Below are 18301 nucleotides of genomic sequence, written 5' to 3'. Positions count from 1 at the left end.
TTAGGACGCGTTTCAGAATGGACTTCACTGACAGAGAGAACGCAGAACTCGCATCATGTTTGTTTTTCTTTATTTGGTGAAAAGCACAACACTTTGTTTTTATTGTGAGTATCCACAAAAAAAATAGAAACTTAACAGGATGTAATGATGTATAACACTTATGTGTAAGATCAAAATCAACCGAGTATTTTGAGTCTCTTTTGCACTGATAAGAAAAAAAGCGAGCAGATCACGCCGGCGTGATTGCCGACCCCAGAGGGTTAATAAGTTCATACATCAGGAAATGGTTGGGAGTTCCACGCTGCCTCAGCAGAGTGGGACTTTATTGTAAAGGAATATTGCAGCTGCCAGTCTCTGCTTTAACCAAGGAGTTTAAGTGCGCCAAGGTCAGACTGGAAATGACCTTAGTAGAGTCACGCGACAAATGTGTAAGGGAGGCAGCACCTGTGTTAAAAACTGGTAGAAAGTGGCGAAGGACGCGATAGAGCCGGTCCCTCCAGCCGATATGAGGTCAGGGCACTACAGTCCCTACTTCATTGTACCCAAGAAAGGTGGTGGGTTACGACCGATCTTGGATCTGCGAGTTTTGAATCGGAGCCTCCACAAGCTACCGTTCAAAATGCTCATGCAGAGACGCATTTTCGGATGCATCCGTCCGCAAGATTGGTTTGCAGCGATCGACCTGAAGGACGAGTACTTTCATGTCTCGATTCTTCCTCGACACAGGCCGTTTCTGCGCTTTGCGTTCGAGGGTCGAGCATATCAGTACAAGGTCCTGCCCTTCGGGCTGTCCCTGTCTCCCCGTGTCTTCACGAAAGTCGCGGAGGGGGCCCTTGTTCCCATGAGAGAACAGGGCGTTCGCCTCCTCAACTATCTCGACGACTGGCTTATACTAGCACACTCTCGAGATCAGTTATGCGAACACAGGGACCTCGTGCTCACGCACCTCAGCCAGTTGGGCCTTCAGGTCAACTGGGAAAAGAGCAAACTCGCCCCTGTGCAGAGGATCTCTTTTCTCGGTATGGAGTTGGATTCGGTCGCACAGACAGCGCGCCTCACAGAGCAGCGCGCTCAGTCGGTGCTGAACTGCTTGAACACGTTCAAAGGCAGGACAGCGGTCCCACTGAAATTTTTTCAGAGGCTCCTGGGGCATATGGCAGCGGCAGCAGCGGTAACTCCGCTCGGCTTGCTTCATATGAGACCGCTTCAGCACTGGCTTCACGGCCGAGTCCCGAGATGGGCGTGGCATCACGGCACTCACCGGGTGGCAATCACACCGGCCTGCCGCCAGACCTTCAGCCCGTGGTCAGACCTCTCGTTCCTTCGGGCAGGAGTCCCCTTGGAACAGGTCTCCAGGCATGCTGTGGTATTCACAGATGCCTCTGCCACCGGCTGGGGTGCCACGTACAACGGGCATGCAGTGTCAGGGGTGTGGACGGCTCCCCAACTGCATTGGCACATCAATTGCCTCGAGTTGCTAGCAGTACATCTCGCTCTGAGCCGCTTGAAAAGGTCGCTACAGGGCAGGGACGTACTGGTCCGTACGGACAACACAGCGACCGTTGCGTACATCAACCGACAAGGTGGTCTACGCTCCCGTCGCATGTCGCAACTCGCCGCCATCTCCTCCTCTGGAGTCAGAAGCGTCTGAGGTCGCTTCGAGCCATGTATGTCCCTGGCGTGCTCAACCGTGTGGCCGACAAGCTATCACGAGCTGTGCTTCCGGGAGAATGGCGACTCCACCCCCAGGTGGTTCAGCTGATCTGGAGAGAGTTCGGAGAGACTCAGGTAGACCTGTTTGCCTCTTCAGAGACCTCCCACTGCCAGCTGTTTTACTCCCTGACCGAGGGAACACTCGGCACGGACGCACTGGCACACAGCTGGCCCCGGGGCCTACGCAAATATGCGTTTCCCCCAGTGAGTCAGGGAGGACGAGGAGCAGGTCCTTCTGGTGGCTCCCTATTGGCCCACCCGGACTTGGTTCCCAGAACTCATGCTCCTTGGGACAGTCCCTCCCTGGCCCATTCCTCTGAGGAAGGATCTTCTGACTCAGAGACGGGGCACCCTATGGCACCCGCGTCCAGACCTCTGGAAACTCCATGTCTGGTCCCTGGACGGGACGCGGAGGTTCTAGGTGACTTACCCCCTGAGGTACTTAACACCATCACTTCAGCACGGGCGCCGTCCACGAGACGTGTTTACGCCCTGAAGTGGAACCTGTTCGTCGAGTGGTGTTCTTCTCGCCGAGAAGACCCCCGGAGATGTTCGATAGGGTCTGTGCTTTCCTTCTTGCAGCAAGGGTTGGAGCGAAGGCTGTCTCCCTCCACCCTCAAAGTACATGCTGCTGCTATTTCAGCTTATCACGACCACATAGATGGCAAAACAGTGGGGAAGCACGACCTGGTCGTCAGGTTTCTTAGGGGGGCGAGACGATTAAATCCTCCTCGACCCCCCTCCATACCCTCTTGGGATCTTTCCCTGGTGCTTCGAGCACTTCAGGATGTTCCCTTTGAGCCTCTGCAGTCAGTAGACTTAAAGCTTCTTTCCATGAAGACTTTGCTACTGGTTGCACTGGCCTCTGTCAAGAGGGTAGGAGACCTGCACGCATTTTCGGTCGACGAATCGTGCCTAGAGTTCCGGCCGGGTGACAACCATGTGGTACTAAGACCCCGGCCTGGCTATGTGCCCAAGGTTCCTACCACTCCCTTCAAAGACCAGGTAGTGAACCTGCAAGCGCTGCCTTTGGAGGAGGCAGACCCAGCCCTGGCTTTGCTCTGTCCCGTTCGCGCTCTGCGTATGTACGTGGACAGAACTCAAAGCATCAGGACCTCAGACCAGCTCTTTGTCTGTTACGGAGGCCAGCAGAGGGGAAAGGCTGTCTCCAAGCAGAGGATGGCCCACTGGATAGTGGATGCCATCGCCTTGGCTTACCAAGCTCAAGGCGTGCCCTGCCCGCTCAGGTTGCATGCACACTCCACGAGAGGCGTCGCATCCTCCTGGGCGCTGGCACGTGGCTCCTCGCTAACAGATATCTGTAGAGCTGCGGGCTGGGCGACACCTAACACGTTCGCTAGATATTATAGCCTACGTGTAGAGCCGGTCTCCTCCCGTGTTCTCACCCTAAACGGGTAGAAGCACCGAGAGGCCCGGCTCTGTCGGCTTGCTGCACCCTACTGTGCACCCTTATTGCTCCAGAGTGAAAAACCTGTTGAGTCCTCCAAAAACCCCTCGGCCCGGACATGGCGGAGCGTCCAGGTGCCAGGCCTTTATCCGCTGAATCCTTGAGAACCGGATCTGGGCTGGGTTCCATATGTGTGACCCTACGGGGATCCCATATGTGTATATTTTCCACGGCTGCTCCTAACGGAAGCCCGTGTCTTTCCCTTGGGCTAAGTCACCCACTATCTCATATGTAGTACAGCCTTCGGGCTAGTCCATATGTATTCCCCACATAACTCCTTGAAGTAAGTGGCTTCCGCAGCGTCCTCCTTCCTAACTGAAGGGCACGCTTTCCCAGTGTTATCCAATAATCTCACTGTATGGGTTATTACGGAACAACAGTGACAGATACACTCTGTGTGTAGCCTCCTCCTATCGTCCTTCTAGGCAAGAAGGTGTAGAGGCTTGCATGGGGCGCTGGATGGGGTGCAGCAGCTGTGGCGCTTTGGTAGGGATTCCTATTGGTCAGTCTGACCTACGTTGTAGTGACTGACCGATAGGGAACGTCTCGGTTACATATGGTAACCCTCGTTCCCTGAGGGAGGGAACGGAGACGTAGGTCCCGTCGCCACATCTGCTGCCGCCCGCTGGGGCGGCCAGCTTTTTCAGGTTTGGCTCCTCAGCAAAAAACTAGCGTGCAATCATAACAGCTGCTGTTAAATACCCGCGCTGACGAGGACGCGCAGCTGATGCAAATGATTGCATGCCAATGTGCATTGGCTTGTTTTAGTTTCACTCGAAGTAGATTGGCCTCTCTAGCGAGATTCCTATTGGTCAGTCTGACCTACGTCTCCGTTCCCTCCCTCAGGGAACGAGGGTTACCATATGTAACCGAGACGTTAACTATGACATTAATGCGATTAATCGCGAATAAATATTTTACTTGTTTGACAGCACTAATATATATATATATATATATATATATATATATATATATATATATATATATATATATATATATATATATCCTATATATCTTTCTTTATAAAAAGTATATATTTTATCATACATATTTCAAAGATAAGGATTCATTAGTTTGAATATTGGAACAAACACTATAATAACATCTTAGTTGATAATTCAATATACCTACTTTATTTTTGACAAAACATCCCATAGGCTATTATATATTTAACATGTGGAAGTAGTCTTTTATTTACAGTAAAAACTAATCAACAAAATCTTGTCTAAACATTCATATTTAGTCTGTAACATATCGTGTGTATGATATATTAGTAATGTTAATTTGCAGTTTGTTGCTTATACAAAGACATTTTATTTCAACATATTTCAGTCTATTTTTACTCATCTCAGTAGGCTATATCAATATAGTTTGGTCAAAGCTAAACTAGCAGATGTGTTCATGTAAAAATAACATGTTTACTAATGTAGGTGCGAGATTCATATTTAAACAGTCTTTTGTGGTTTACAGACACTATTCCATATCGCGATTAGAACAAAGCACTTAAGAATAAATAACTTACTTTCACATCAGCTTGATTCGTTGCTCCTCGAAATGAAACTACCAGCACTTCTGAGGTAAGTTTTTAGATAGTATTATTCCTCACAGCTTAGCAAGACGACGTAAAGTAAATGATTCTTATTAAACTTGATGTGTTTTATCCAGCTGTTGTGGGCGTTGACACGTATGCGTGGCTTGCCTCAGATTATTTGCGTTTGAATAGCGCGCGCTCTCAGTGGGCGTGGTCACATTAACACTGAATTAGCTATAATGAGCTGAAAAGAAAACGACTGACATCTCTCTCTTTTCGTACAGATTACATAAACTGAGAATATTTGTTTTTTATAAAAATTACTTCATTTAAAAGAAGAGAATTCAAGCTTCATGCCTGTGTCCCTGTATTTCTGCGTGACTGAGTATTCGCTGAGTTACAGTTCATTTTCGGACGCGTTTCAGAATGGATTTCACTGACAGAGAGAACGCAGAACTCGCATCATGTTTTTTTTCTTTATTTGGCGAAAAGCACAACACTTTTTATTGTGAGTAACCAGAAAAAAAAATAGACACTTAACAGGATCTAATGATGTACAACACTTATATGTAAGATCAAAATCAACAGAGTATTTTGAGTCTCTTTTGCACTGATAAGAAAAAAAGTGAGCCTGTCGCGCCGGCGTGATAGCCGACCCCAGAGGGTTAAACAGTTCACACTTCAACCCCCCAATGTTCAAAACAAAACTACAGAGGGAGACAACCAATTAATCCCCCCACAACCCCCCTCCACCCCACCCCACCCCCAACAAAGCGCCTCCCCCTTTGGTGAGCACCGGCACTTTATTTTTTCAACTTCAAGCACTGCCCCTATTGTGAAACTTGGTGTTGAAATTAAGACAATTGTAAGACTGCCGAAAAATGCAACTGCTTAGATGCTAATAGGTTATGCAGAAGTTTTATAGTATTCAGTCAGATTAAATAGAGGCAATCAAAGTCAAGATTGAAATCATACATGTTTCTCTGTGGCCCCATCAGATTGAACTGCTTTGAAGGGTCAATGCATTCATTACTGAGACGTCAAACTCTGGACTGGCATAGTGCAAAGCATTATGAAAGTGTTTTTAACACTGATTTGTAGAGGCTTTTATGGTGTGGTCTTTGGAAAACATACTATACATGCATACTATCAATGCAGTAAGTGAAGTATGTAGCTCATACTGCTTTTATGCAAATAAAGGTTGTATAATGGATATGTGACGAAATATTTACGATTGGCGGAGATCAAATGTAATATTTGACAATTAAATATTTAAAAACCCATTATGGTCAAACGCTAATATGAATATTAGAGTGGAACATGTCCCATAGTGGTTACGGTCCCATACATAATGATGCATGAGTTTTCATAAGCATTTACTCTACATATTAAACCCATCTCTCAAAGTCCCAACAGTTAAAATACAATAGTGAGGTTGGGAAACTGAAGCATTTTAAAAACATTTTCATAAATCATATTTTCAGATATAATGTTTTTGTAATGTTTGACAAATGTTGATATTAAAAGTTTACAGTTTGTATCTAAATCTTTGTTGTTTTTCATAGTGTGATTTTTGAGGAATTGTATTGAATCCAATTAGGGTCAATTTGACCCGGTCCATAAGGGGTGTACACAGAAATCGAACAGAACACAAGGGTTAAATACCCAGATGATACACTTAATTAACAGAAAAAATTAAGTGTGGAATGTTGAACAGCACTCAACTGTCGCAGCTTTAATTACGTAGTGGTGGGCAATCAGATTCCAATGCTGAATGACAAAATAGCCATATCAAATTCATACACTGCGTGATTGAGTACATGAGTGGCTTTCACACCAGAGAAAACTTTTCTTAGTTCCGAGAACTAATGGCGAAAGTACCTGCTTTTTGGCGTGTTTGCACAGCAGGAACTGGGAATGATTTTAGTTCTAGGAACTCTTTTTGGGGAATACTACTTCATAGTAGGGTCTAACCAGCACAATAGGAACTACCCAGTGACGTAAATGTATGTTGATTGGACGAACGCACATGAAACACCAGCACCCAATATTAAAAAAAAAAAAGCAGTGTACACACACACAGTTTATAGCCTATATATTTACTCCACGAACTAACTCTACTAACATGGAAAACAGTGATAGACGGACCTCTCTACTTTTATGCTAAGGAGAAAATCCAACACGACTTTGAGGTAACCAGGCCAAATATAATTATGTATTTCTGCTTAGCTAGCGACATTGAGCATCAACCACAAAGCAAACACTAATATTATTTTCATATACTGCTTACTTTATTTCTATAACAGTTCTATCTAATAACATATTAGACAAGATTGTTAAACAGATCTGAAACGAGTGAAGGGAGCGCTGTGTGTTCAGGCTTTGGCATTCTCAGCGTTGTCAAAATAAATGTCCGCCATGCCGTCAAAATAAAAGTCACAACAACAAGTGTGGCTTACGTCATGTCAGAGTTCCTACTGGTGGTGTGAATACACCCAGGAAAATGGCCCAATGGGAACATTTATTTATTGAGGAACCGCCTTAGTAAGTTCCTATAACTACCCAGTGTTAAAACCCCCATAGTGCATACTGTAAGTACATAGTGTATAAATGTATGGTGTAAAGTGAGTCATTTGGAACACTACTTTTGTCTTACTGTGTCTGGTTTTCATTTCCTGTGTTTAGTTCATGTTTTACCTTGTTTACTGACTGTTAAATTTTACTTGACTAAATCTATTGTAGATTTAGTCGACTAAAATCGTACACTGATGTTACGTTGTGTTGCAATCTCCATGCCGCTAGAAGCTGTCCACACTGGACGCAACATCTTGAAGTACGTCAGAAATATAGAACAGGGTTTCCGTTTACTGTCTGGAATTTGTCTGTATTTGTAAATACACTGCAATCAATATAAAGAAAAATATGTCAAAAATATTTGAAAAAATATTGTGAGTGCTATGTTTTTTTTGTACATGACGTGGGAAAAAAACAAGATATTGTGGTCATGAATTAGGAACTCCTTTACTCGACTCGGGAGCTAATTTTTAATTTGTGGCCGCATTGTTAGCTTAGTAACATGCTAATGGCAAACTTTATGGAAATCAATTGTAAGTCAAGTCTCTGATGCACTTCACGTGAAGAGAACTAATTGTATTATGCTAATTGAATCATGCTAATTGAATTGAAGTTTCTGCATATGTACAGCATTATAATTGGTTACTAAACAAGTATGATGCTCCATTGCAGCTTCCTTAGTAGACAATGTTTATTATAGGTAGAAGACAGCAAGAAGCTCACTAGGAACAGAGCCACATTAAATATTGTGTCATAAACATGATCTTAGTGGGAGACATGGCTTGGCGGGTGGTCCACATATTCTGAAAAATTGTACACTTGTTTGCAGATGACCCATATTCAATTCTGGCTCTGTTCATTTGCCGAACCCACCTCCTTCTCTCTATGATTTCCAGCCATTTCTTCACTTTTATAAAACTAAAAGCAAAGAAATATTCCTGGTTTTCTTTTAAGCAGTCTTATTGGCTTTTATTGCATGTATAATTATTTTCAGTGGCTTATAACTAACCCTACAGCCCATAACATTAATAAGTTGTTGTTCTACCTTTGAGTACCACCTCCAGTTCATCTCTGAGGATGTCAAAGGTACTGTAACGTGAACTGGTCTCAGGTATGATGTTCTTCTTTAGCCAGCCACCACAGGCGTACTGATAGAAGTTGTCACAGGGGTTCACCGTTGGATCCATGTTCTCAATAAGACGGGATGCTACAATGCCAGAGAACATTATGCATGAACTTTATGATGATGACAAAATTGAATGACAATGGTCTTTAAAGGGTCATGAAACCCTATTTCATTCTTCCAGTTTAAAAAGAAAAGTTTGAACCAATGTCATGAAAAGTGAGGTGTATGCGTTAATTCAGAGTGGTGATTGGCTGCCGCTGGAGAGTACGCATCTATGTCATCAGTTTCTGCGTATTATCATGAGAATAAAATCTTTTAATCCAGTCACTGCGCTGTATTATGCATGAGATCGCATTACAGCAGATAGTTTAAATGTCACACAAGACTGGTTCGGCGCTGTTTGTTCACCTCTGCCTGTTCAGCTTTGCATTCGGACACGTTCAGTAAGTGTATCAGTAGTACAGATTTGATTGCATTTTCCCGGCAATGTGGTCAGAGCTGGAGTTTGACTCCCAACGCATGGAAAATAGGACTGTAACAATATTTAATATGTATATCAACAACATGTGGAGCGAGCATGAGAGTGATTTCTTTGTGGAATGCCGTGGTGAGTTTAACAACACTCGTAACACGAAGCACAGTTCATATCTGAAAAACGTGGTATTTGAAAAACGTGATCATGAAAGTGATGACACAATGAATTATTCTGATACAAATCAAAATTCTGATTTAGTGAGTTAGTGAATTAGGACACTGAGTGTGCCGTAAAGTGGCCCATAGAAAAAGCCGGTAATAAGGCAACTATGTATATAATATACACACACACACATATATATATACACTCACCGGCCACTTTATTAGGTACCCCATGCTAGTAACGGGTTGGACCCCCTTTTGCCTTCAGAACTGCCTCAATTCTTCGTGGCATAGATTCAACAAGGTGCTGGAAGCATTCCTCAGGGAGTTTGGTCCATATTGACATGATGGCATCACACAGTTGCCGCAGATTTGTCGGCTGCACATCCATGATGCGAATCTCCCGTTCCACCACATCCCAAAGATGCTCTATTGGGTTGAGATCTGGTGACTGTGGAGGCCATTTTAGTACAGTGAACTCATTGTCATGTTCAAGAAACCAATTTGAAATGATTAGAGCTTTGTGACATGGTGGAAGTAGCCATCAGAGGATGGGTACATGGTGGCCATAAAGGGATGGACATGGTCAGAAACAATGCTCAGGTAGGCCGTGGCATTTAAACGATGCCCAATTGGCACTAAGGGGCCTAAAGTGTGCCAGGAAAACATCCCCCACACCATTACACCACCACCACCAGCCTGCACAGTGGTAACAAGGCATGATGGTTCCATGTTCTCATTCTGTTTACGCCAAATTCTGACTCTAACATCTGAATGTCTCAACAGAAATCGAGACTCATCAGACCAGGCAACATTTTTCCAGTCTTCAACTGTTCAATTTTGGTGAGTTCTTGCAAATTGTAGCCTCTTTTTCCTATTTGTAGTGGAGATGAGTGGTACCCGGTGGAGTCTTCTGCTGTTGTAGCCCATCCGCCTCAAGGTTGTGCGTGTTGTGGCTTCACAAATGCTTTGCTGCATACCTCGGTTGTAACGAGTGGTTATTTCAGTCACTGTTGCCCTTCTATCAGCTCGAACCAGTCTGGCCATTCTCCTCTGACCTCTGGCATCAACAAGGCATTTCCGCCCACAGAACTGCCGCTCACTGGATGTTTTTTCTTTTTCGGACCATTCTCTGTAAACCCTAGAGATGGTTGTGCGTGAAAATCCCAGTAGATTAGCAGTTTCTGAAATACTCAGACCAGCCCTTCTGGCACCAACAATCATGCCACGTTCAAAGTCACTCAAATCAACTTTCTTCCCCATACTGATGCTCGGTTTGAACTGCAGGAGATTGTCTTGACCATGTCTACATGCCTAAATGCACTGAGTTGCCGCCATGTGATTGGCTGCTTAGAAATTAAGTGTTAACGAGCAGTTGGACAGGTGTACCTAATAAAGTGGCCGGTGAGTGTATATATACAGTATCTCACGAAAGTGAGTACACATCTCACATTCCAGCAAACATTTTAGTATATCTTCTCAAGGGACAATACTATAGAGATGAAACTTGGATATATTTTAGAGTAGTCAATGTGCTGCTTGTTTTCATTTTCATGTTTTTGTCTGCTTGACAGGACCATAGAATTTAGTGTATCTTGTATTAGAGCAGTTAAAATTTGTGCTTTGAGTAAAATTCTCTCATACTGACCACTGGATGTTCAACATGGCACCTCAGGGCAAAGAACTCAGGGCAAAGGATTTGAGAATTAGAATTGTTGCTCTCCACAAAGTTGACCTAGGCTATAAGGTCCCGGCTATGTGACTGTTCATGTCACTTCTACGCATCCAGAGACAGTTCATGTCACTTTTACACATCCAGAGACAGTTCACGTCACTTCTGCGGAATCAGAGACGGTTCATGTCACTTCTGCGGAATCAGAGACTGTTCATGTCACGTTTGCGGATTTAGAGACTGTTCACGTCCCGTCTGCCTGGCCTGAGATCATTCCTGAGCCAGAGCCAGTGGTTGTTCCTGAGCCGGAGCCAGTGTTTCTGAGACCCATTCTCGGGGCCTCTGGAACGTTATTGGACTACTTCGAGCGTCTGGCCAGAATCCTGGAGGTGCCTTTCGGACCTGTCATGCCCGCCATTGTTCCTGAGCCGGAGCCAGAGTCTGTTCCTGAGCCGGAGCCAGTGTATGTTCCTGAACCAGTGTTTGTTTCTGTGTTTGTGTCTGTTCCTGAGCCGGTGTCTGTTCCTGTTTCTGAGTCTGCTCCAGGGTCTCCAGACAAAATGGTCGCCGCTGAGCTGGTGTCGGTTCCTGTGCCTGAGCCGGTGTCTATTCCTGTGCCTGATCCGGTGTCTGAGCTTGTTCCTGAGCCGGTGTCGGTTCCTGAGCCGGCGTCTCCGCCGTGGCCGCCCGAGGGGTCGTCTCCGCCGTGGCCGCCCGAGGGGTCGTCTCTGCCCTGGCCGCCCGAGGGGTCGTCTCCGCCCTGGCTGCCCGATGGATTGCCTGTTCCGTCTTGGCCGCCCGATGGACTGCCAGCTTCGTCCTGGCCGCCCGATGGACTGCCTGTTTCGTCCTGGTCGCCCGATGGACTGTTTGCTTCGTCCTGGCCGCCAGATGGACTGTCTGCTTTGTCCTGGCCGCCCGATGGTCTGCCTGCTCCATCTTGGCCACCTTGCACAGCTTGGTCCACCCTGGTCCTTGCCAGGACTCCTGAGAAGCCTGAGGATCCCTGGCTTAACCCTCCCGTCCCTCCCTGGTCAAGTTTTGGACTTTTGTGGTTTATCTGTTTTTGTTTCATTCGACTTGTCTGTGGTGGTGTCTTGGATTGTGTCTGTTTTTGTTCCTGTGTGGTTTTATGTCTCTCTTTAGGAACGCCAGGTGGCGTCCCTTTAGAGGGGAGGTAATGTCATGGTTCTGTCACGACTATTCTGGTTATTCTTGGTTTAGTGACAGAGCCGTGACATTCCTGGTCCTGTGTTTATGTATGATCTTGTTTACTGTGAGCGCATGGCTGTCATGGGTTCTCTGTGTGCCATGTGCTCTTGTAGATATTCTAGCCCCTCCCACCTTGTTACCGGGTTATTTGTTCCACCTGCTTTCCCTCGTTACCCTCTTTGTTTGCCTTCCTATTTAGTCTCCCTGTGTTAGCTGTCCTGTGCTCGTTCGTTGTTAATGTTATGGGTGTTGAGTTGTGTGTAGTTCTGTGCCTGCCATATCATGTTCTTGGATTTAGTAATTAGTTCATGAGACCTGGATTTCCTTTGTTTGTTTGATTTATGTTTTACTTAATTAAACACTACTTCACCTCAGCACTTGAGTCCTCACACCATTCTCCGCAACCCACCTGTGACAATAAGAAGATTGGTAACACCCTGAAACTGAGTTATAGTACAGGTCAGGGTCATACTGAGGTTTTCCAAGACGGGTTCCACTTGGAACAGGCCTTGCAAGGGTCAATCAAAGAAGTTGAGTCCCCGTGCTGTGCGTCAGGTGCAGAAGCTGGCTTTAAAAAACAGACACATGAGTGCTGCCAGAATTGTTTTAGAGGTTGCAGAAGCGGAAGGTCAGCTTGTCAGTGCTCAGACCATACGCCGCACACTGAAACAAGTCGGTTTGCATGGCCGTCATCCCAGAAGGAAGCCTCTTCTGAAGCTGGCTCACAAGAAAGCCCGCAAACAGTTTGCTGAAAGCAGCCTGTCCAAGAGCATGAATTACTGGAACCATATCCTGTGGTCTGATGAGACTAAGATGAACTTGTTTGTCTCAGATGGTGTCCAGCATGTGTGGCGATGCCCTGGTGAGGAGTACCAAGAAAATTGTGTCTTGCCTACAGTCAAGCATGGTGGTGGTAGCATCATGGTCTGGGGCTGCATGAGTGCTGCTGGTCCTGGGGAGCTGCGCTTCATTGAGGGAAACATGGATTCCAACATGTACTGTGACATTCTGAAGTTGTAGCTGACATTGTAGTGCTTTTAAACGTAATGAAAATGTTATTAGACATTTTAAATGTTCTTCCTCATTTTTCATATAGACCTATATAGTTATATAAAATTATAATGCTGATATGTTGATATTTTGACCTATTAATACTAACACTTACTATTATATCTATAAAAAAACACCTTGCTACGTGTACTGTGCTAGAGTAACTGGGACTAGTCACAGCACTTATGCACTTATGCATATTTTTGCCCTATTGATGGTTTGGTTGCTTCTATTTCTTTTCTCATTTGTAAGTTACTTTGGATAAAAGCTAAATGATTAAATGTAAATGTATTTCAAGAATTAACAAAACATTTGATTTGTTCATGACAGTTGTTAGTAGTCTCTAATGATAAGATTTTTGTGAGTTTGTTGTCATAGGGTTATATATTTGTTTAAATACATCAAGGTGCCTCGAACTTTGTTTGTTTGTTTTCTCACCACTTACATTTAAATATTCTTTTGACTGTATAATGAGTGTGTTATAGGTCTGTGTTTTATTAGTTGTTGTCTCCCCTCTTCCCACCTTCTTTCCACACCTATTTTTTTTTTTGTCTTTTTCAAATCTGAGATGTGAACGAGCAGTGCTAAAACAGAGGGTTTCATGACACAGTAATAAATGTGCAAGAAAGGCTATTAGTCGACTATTTGACATTACAAGATCAATTCTTATTAGTATGTTGTAAAATATCTTTACCTGACTGTGTGCAGTCAGCGGTTATACAGACTCCATCTACAAAGAAAGAAAAGCACAAGGGGTCAGAGGTCAGGAGCAAGTTAACACCATTAATAATTTATTTAATAATAAATAAAACATCTATTTAAAAATCTTTCTCTGTGTTATGTTCAATTATATCTTCACAAAAAATTCTCTCTGTACTTTTATATCTGTCCATAGACCTACGGTATTATTTATGAGAATCTCTCACTGAACCAAGATCCATCTACAGGTTTCCACCCTCTGACCATATTCCATACAGCCCTGCCCTCAATACTGCCCTGGGAAAATAACTACAGAACCAATGTGGATGGACTAATATGCAATAATGTGTGCTTAAATAATGCACAGATAATCATGAGTTAATGTATGACTCATGAAGAACTAATCCATTCATTAATCATTACCAAATTAGTAGTTTTTCTGATGAATAGATACATTTGTTAATTACCACAATGGGTTGAAGCCATGTATTTCAACTTCCAGTGGTTTGCTTTAATTAATCATTAGCTAATGATTTGCAAAAATGTCATTTTGGTTTTGACATCCAAACTAAGCCATGGATTTCAATTTCCAGCTGATGAACTGGTGCATCCAGTGCCGTATGTCTGTTTAAAGTTTGAGGATTCAAAGGTGGGATACTGAGCATGCGACCGGGATACACTGATTACACTGGATGCTAGGGCTGGGTTTCGATTCAAATTTCAAGAATCGATTCGATTCCGATTCTCAAGATCTTGAATCGATTATCATTATTCTATTCGATCCGATCTTCGAGATTTAGATAAGAGTTTTTGAAAAAAGCTTTTTTTTCCAGCTGTTACCTGAATTACAGGACTGTAGTTATGCAACATTGATACTATGATTATAGACATTCAACTGCAAATTAATGGAGTATTGATGGTTGTAAAGAAGAACAATCCCCCTTCCAGAGTGTTGATACAACTGCTTTCACAAACTTGCACTGGTGTAGACGACAGAGGACGCAGAGGTATATCAGCAGCAGTAGACCGATTATTTAGACGCGAACCTGATGTATTATTAAAAATGACATTAAGAATTTTCCAAAAAGCTCCTACAGTTCAGATGCAAATGCACCTTTATTTTTTATTTAAATGATCAACATTTAGAACACATTTGTTCTAAGCCAGTGCAAATGTAAACAGATTGTTGGTTACTGGCTTCACAGTAAACAGACAACATTACACAGAATGTAAATAAAATTTGAACTTACAAAACCTTTAGAAAACACAAGTGTGTCACAGTTTTGTGTAAAACCTTCAAGTACTCCAGGTATAATGGTGTGTTCACACCGAACGCGAATTTAATTATTTGCGCGAGTAGATTACATACAAAGTCAATGCAAAGACGCGAATAGACGCATCATTCGCGCCGGGCGTTGCGAATGATGCGAATTGGGCAACGCGTTTGCCGCGAATGTCTTCCGCGCAAGTTGAAAAATTTGAACTCAAGCGAATGTTCAAGCGTCTAACTAGACGCGATAGATGCGTATTTGACGCTCTATTCGCGTTCGCTGTCATAAGACATTAAATTGCCTTTAAAGTGTATTTGTGTAAACTGGTCATTTTAAACTAAAATAGTAGATAAAAATAAATAAAAACTGGAAAAGGCCTTGCCTATTAAAGTGCAAATAAAAATAAACTGGAAATTAAACTTGTCTTAGTATTTCCACAATACTTCACCTCCATTTGGCAGGCTTTGCAAATTGCTTTGCTTTTGTCAAGCTCGTTCTCTGCATTGCTTGTTCTGAACCCGAAATGGTGCCAGATCGCAGCTTTGAGCGTTTCTGGAGTTTTCAAAGCAACCGCTTACTTAACGTTACTGACCGCCATGTTTGTTGTTTTAATGTCATTCCACCTCGCGCGCATGCGTGAATTCAATGACGCGGCAAGTTAAAGTTCACGGGGAAAATGTAGGCCTATTATTAAATCGATCCTCTGAGTTACGGATCGATCTTTAGAAATTAATATGAAAATCGATTCAGAATTGGTGAATCGATTTTTTCAACACAGCCCTACTGGATGCGGCACGACGCTACGCGACACAACAAATCCCAGACAGTAAACTGATGCCTTGTTCTATTTCTGACATACTCCAAGCACTTGTGCTACTTCTGATACTGAGGGCAAACAGATTTGCAATGGTCTGTCACGTCCAGTTTAGACAACTGTTGCGGTGCAACATGATAACGGTCATGTCTTGTTTAGACACTGTGTAACAGCAGTCAGTGATGCACTAATATTTGTGTGCAGCCCAACTTACCCATCATTAAAACACATTCTCTGACATTACATTCTCTGTGCAATCGTCCCACAGACCTCAAATTTTAGTGGTGATGTCAAAACCCATAACCATATTTATAAAAGTAATTGTGTGCACATCCCACCTTCTGGCAGGTGCAGGACAAAAGGAACTTACTAAAGTGAAAAAAAAATGTATGTCCGCAACACTGCTTTTTAAAAGCCCCCTTTTGAGATGTATAAGTTTGTTAATACCCGTATGTAAATGTTCTCTTAAATGAGTTATGTGTGGGGCTATTAGACTTTTTAGACCTAATCAAACTAATTGAAATCAAATGGTGGGTGAATTTTTTTCACTTTAGTAAAAACCCATAACCATGACATATTACTTAACAAAGAGTTAATAGTCATGGAAGTGGAAGTTGAATCAATCAAAAAACTTACTTTAGCTGGACAATAACTTTTTCCTAGAGCTGCTGTAAAACCAAAACAATCTCTGATCCATTAATTTCCTATTATCACTGTAAAGCTGCTTTGAAACAATCAGGGCCAGGTTCCCCGATAACGCTCACTCTTAGCGCGCTAAGAAGACTCGAAAGATACAGTATATCTTACCAAAGTTGTTTATGTTCCTAAGTGTGTTCCCCGAAGTGTCCCTTAGGAAGCTTCTTAACACGCTGCCTCTTACGTTCGACATTACAAAGGCGCTGTCCCAAGTGAAGGTGCTGAATTAGTTGGCATCGATTGCTCAGGAATCGATTTTCCACTTCATGCGAAAGTGCATTACGGCGTTAAGAAAGACAACACGTTCTATGCAAATGAAACATTCCTCAAATTATTCCAGTAACATTTATTTTAACAGTTTAATTTATCAGTAAAATATAGACTATTAATTAAATGATCAAATTGTCACTAATATGTTCACACAATATGTTGTGACGGGTAGACGAACCGGGTATCCCTCGCTAATCATCCACCCTCCTTATCCCATTATGCCACTTGTGCCGCTTCTTGACAGCAAAATTCCACCACGTTAGCCTGGCAAGCGCAGGTCTGAGAAGGTCCAGCAGCTCCATAATGAGTTGTCTTAGGAGGCGAAATTTTTTTAATATAGCCACGTCAGGCAAAATGTCAAAAGGGCTTAAGTTTTGCCGAATAAAAAAATTGACATGGACTAAACGGCTCCGCGACCGGCGCCGTCTTTGATTCAATACACCATATTAGTTCTGATACCAAATAAAGTCAACTTCATAAATAGGCCTGTATCCATTGCGAACATATTTTATTATTAGTCTTAAAATGTCCATAACATAAAATCATTGTTGAGCCACAACATTGTCAACATACCATAGTTTGACTTGTACTGCGCTGCGCTGGTCTCTAAAGACTGCTGCACAGTGGCGGCGACAGTGAGCTCAAACAACGCTAAGAGAGAGCTTACGAATGGTCCAGACCAACCTTACGAAAGTGTGACTTACAGAAGATATACTTAGCGTACGAACGTGTTGGGAATCGTGCCATAAAGTTAAGAGAGAGGTTAAGGAATAGGTTAATAACTACTTAGCGATAAGAACGTTTTGGGGAACCGGGCCCTGTATTGTTAAAAGCGCTATATAAATGAAGGTGACTTGACATGTGCCTCAACAAGTAAAGTCATAACATAATGATATCTTTGTAAATCATTAGCTAATGATTAATTAAAGGAACACTCCGACTTTTTGGGACTTTAGCTTATTCACCGTATCCCCCAAAGTTAGATAAGTCCATACATACCTTTTTCATCTCCGTGCCTGCTGTAACTCTATGTGATGCACCCACCGCTAGCCTAGCTTAGCACAAAGACTGGATGTAAATGGCTCCAGCTAGCATACTAATCCCAATAAGTGACAAAATAACGCAAACATTTTCCTATTTACATGTTGTGATTTGTATAGTCACAAAGTGTACAAATAACAAGATCATATGAGACACAGCCATCTTTTAACCGTATAAATATTGGGAACTATATTCTCAGAAGGCAAAGCACTGCTACTTGGGCGGAGTGATTACCGCAGCACCCAAGACGCACCATGGTGAGGAGCAGAGAGTTCGTTCAGAGTTGGAGTAATAGAGTCAGCAATTACTAGATAGAAAAGCATAGTTTATCATGGGTGTTCGTTGTATTGTAAAGAGCTGCGACAATAAACAGTGGAGACCAGGTAATGATGTTTCATAGAATTCCAACCAAAAACGCATCCTGATTAATAAATATCACAGAACATGAATAAAGAATTATTATTACAGGAATCGATATATTTTAAATGCAATTTATTACAGCTGAACCAAATGTAGGCTATTCAACAG

General features: G+C 43.1%; 1 protein-coding gene across 1 annotated transcript in view; it reads right to left on the bottom strand.

The window, feature by feature from the left end:
* The window catches only part of LOC130073384 (neprilysin-like), a 247535-nt gene that overhangs the window by 83078 nt on the left and 146156 nt on the right, over positions 1 to 18301 (bottom strand). Inside the window, exons 3-4 of the mRNA XM_056238750.1 lie at positions 13677 to 13712; positions 8332 to 8493 (exon numbers count right to left, since the gene is read on the bottom strand). Coding sequence (XP_056094725.1) covers positions 8332 to 8493; positions 13677 to 13712 — 198 coding nt within the window. The remainder of the gene's footprint in view (positions 1 to 8331; positions 8494 to 13676; positions 13713 to 18301) is intronic.

This window comes from Rhinichthys klamathensis, unplaced genomic scaffold (assembly GCF_029890125.1).
Source record: "Rhinichthys klamathensis goyatoka isolate OS25496 unplaced genomic scaffold, OSU_Roscu_1.1 h1tg000538l_1, whole genome shotgun sequence".
NCBI lineage: Eukaryota > Metazoa > Chordata > Actinopteri > Cypriniformes > Leuciscidae > Rhinichthys > Rhinichthys klamathensis.
Note: the sequence above shows the minus strand (reverse complement) of the source record. Positions and strands in the feature narration are given on the sequence as shown.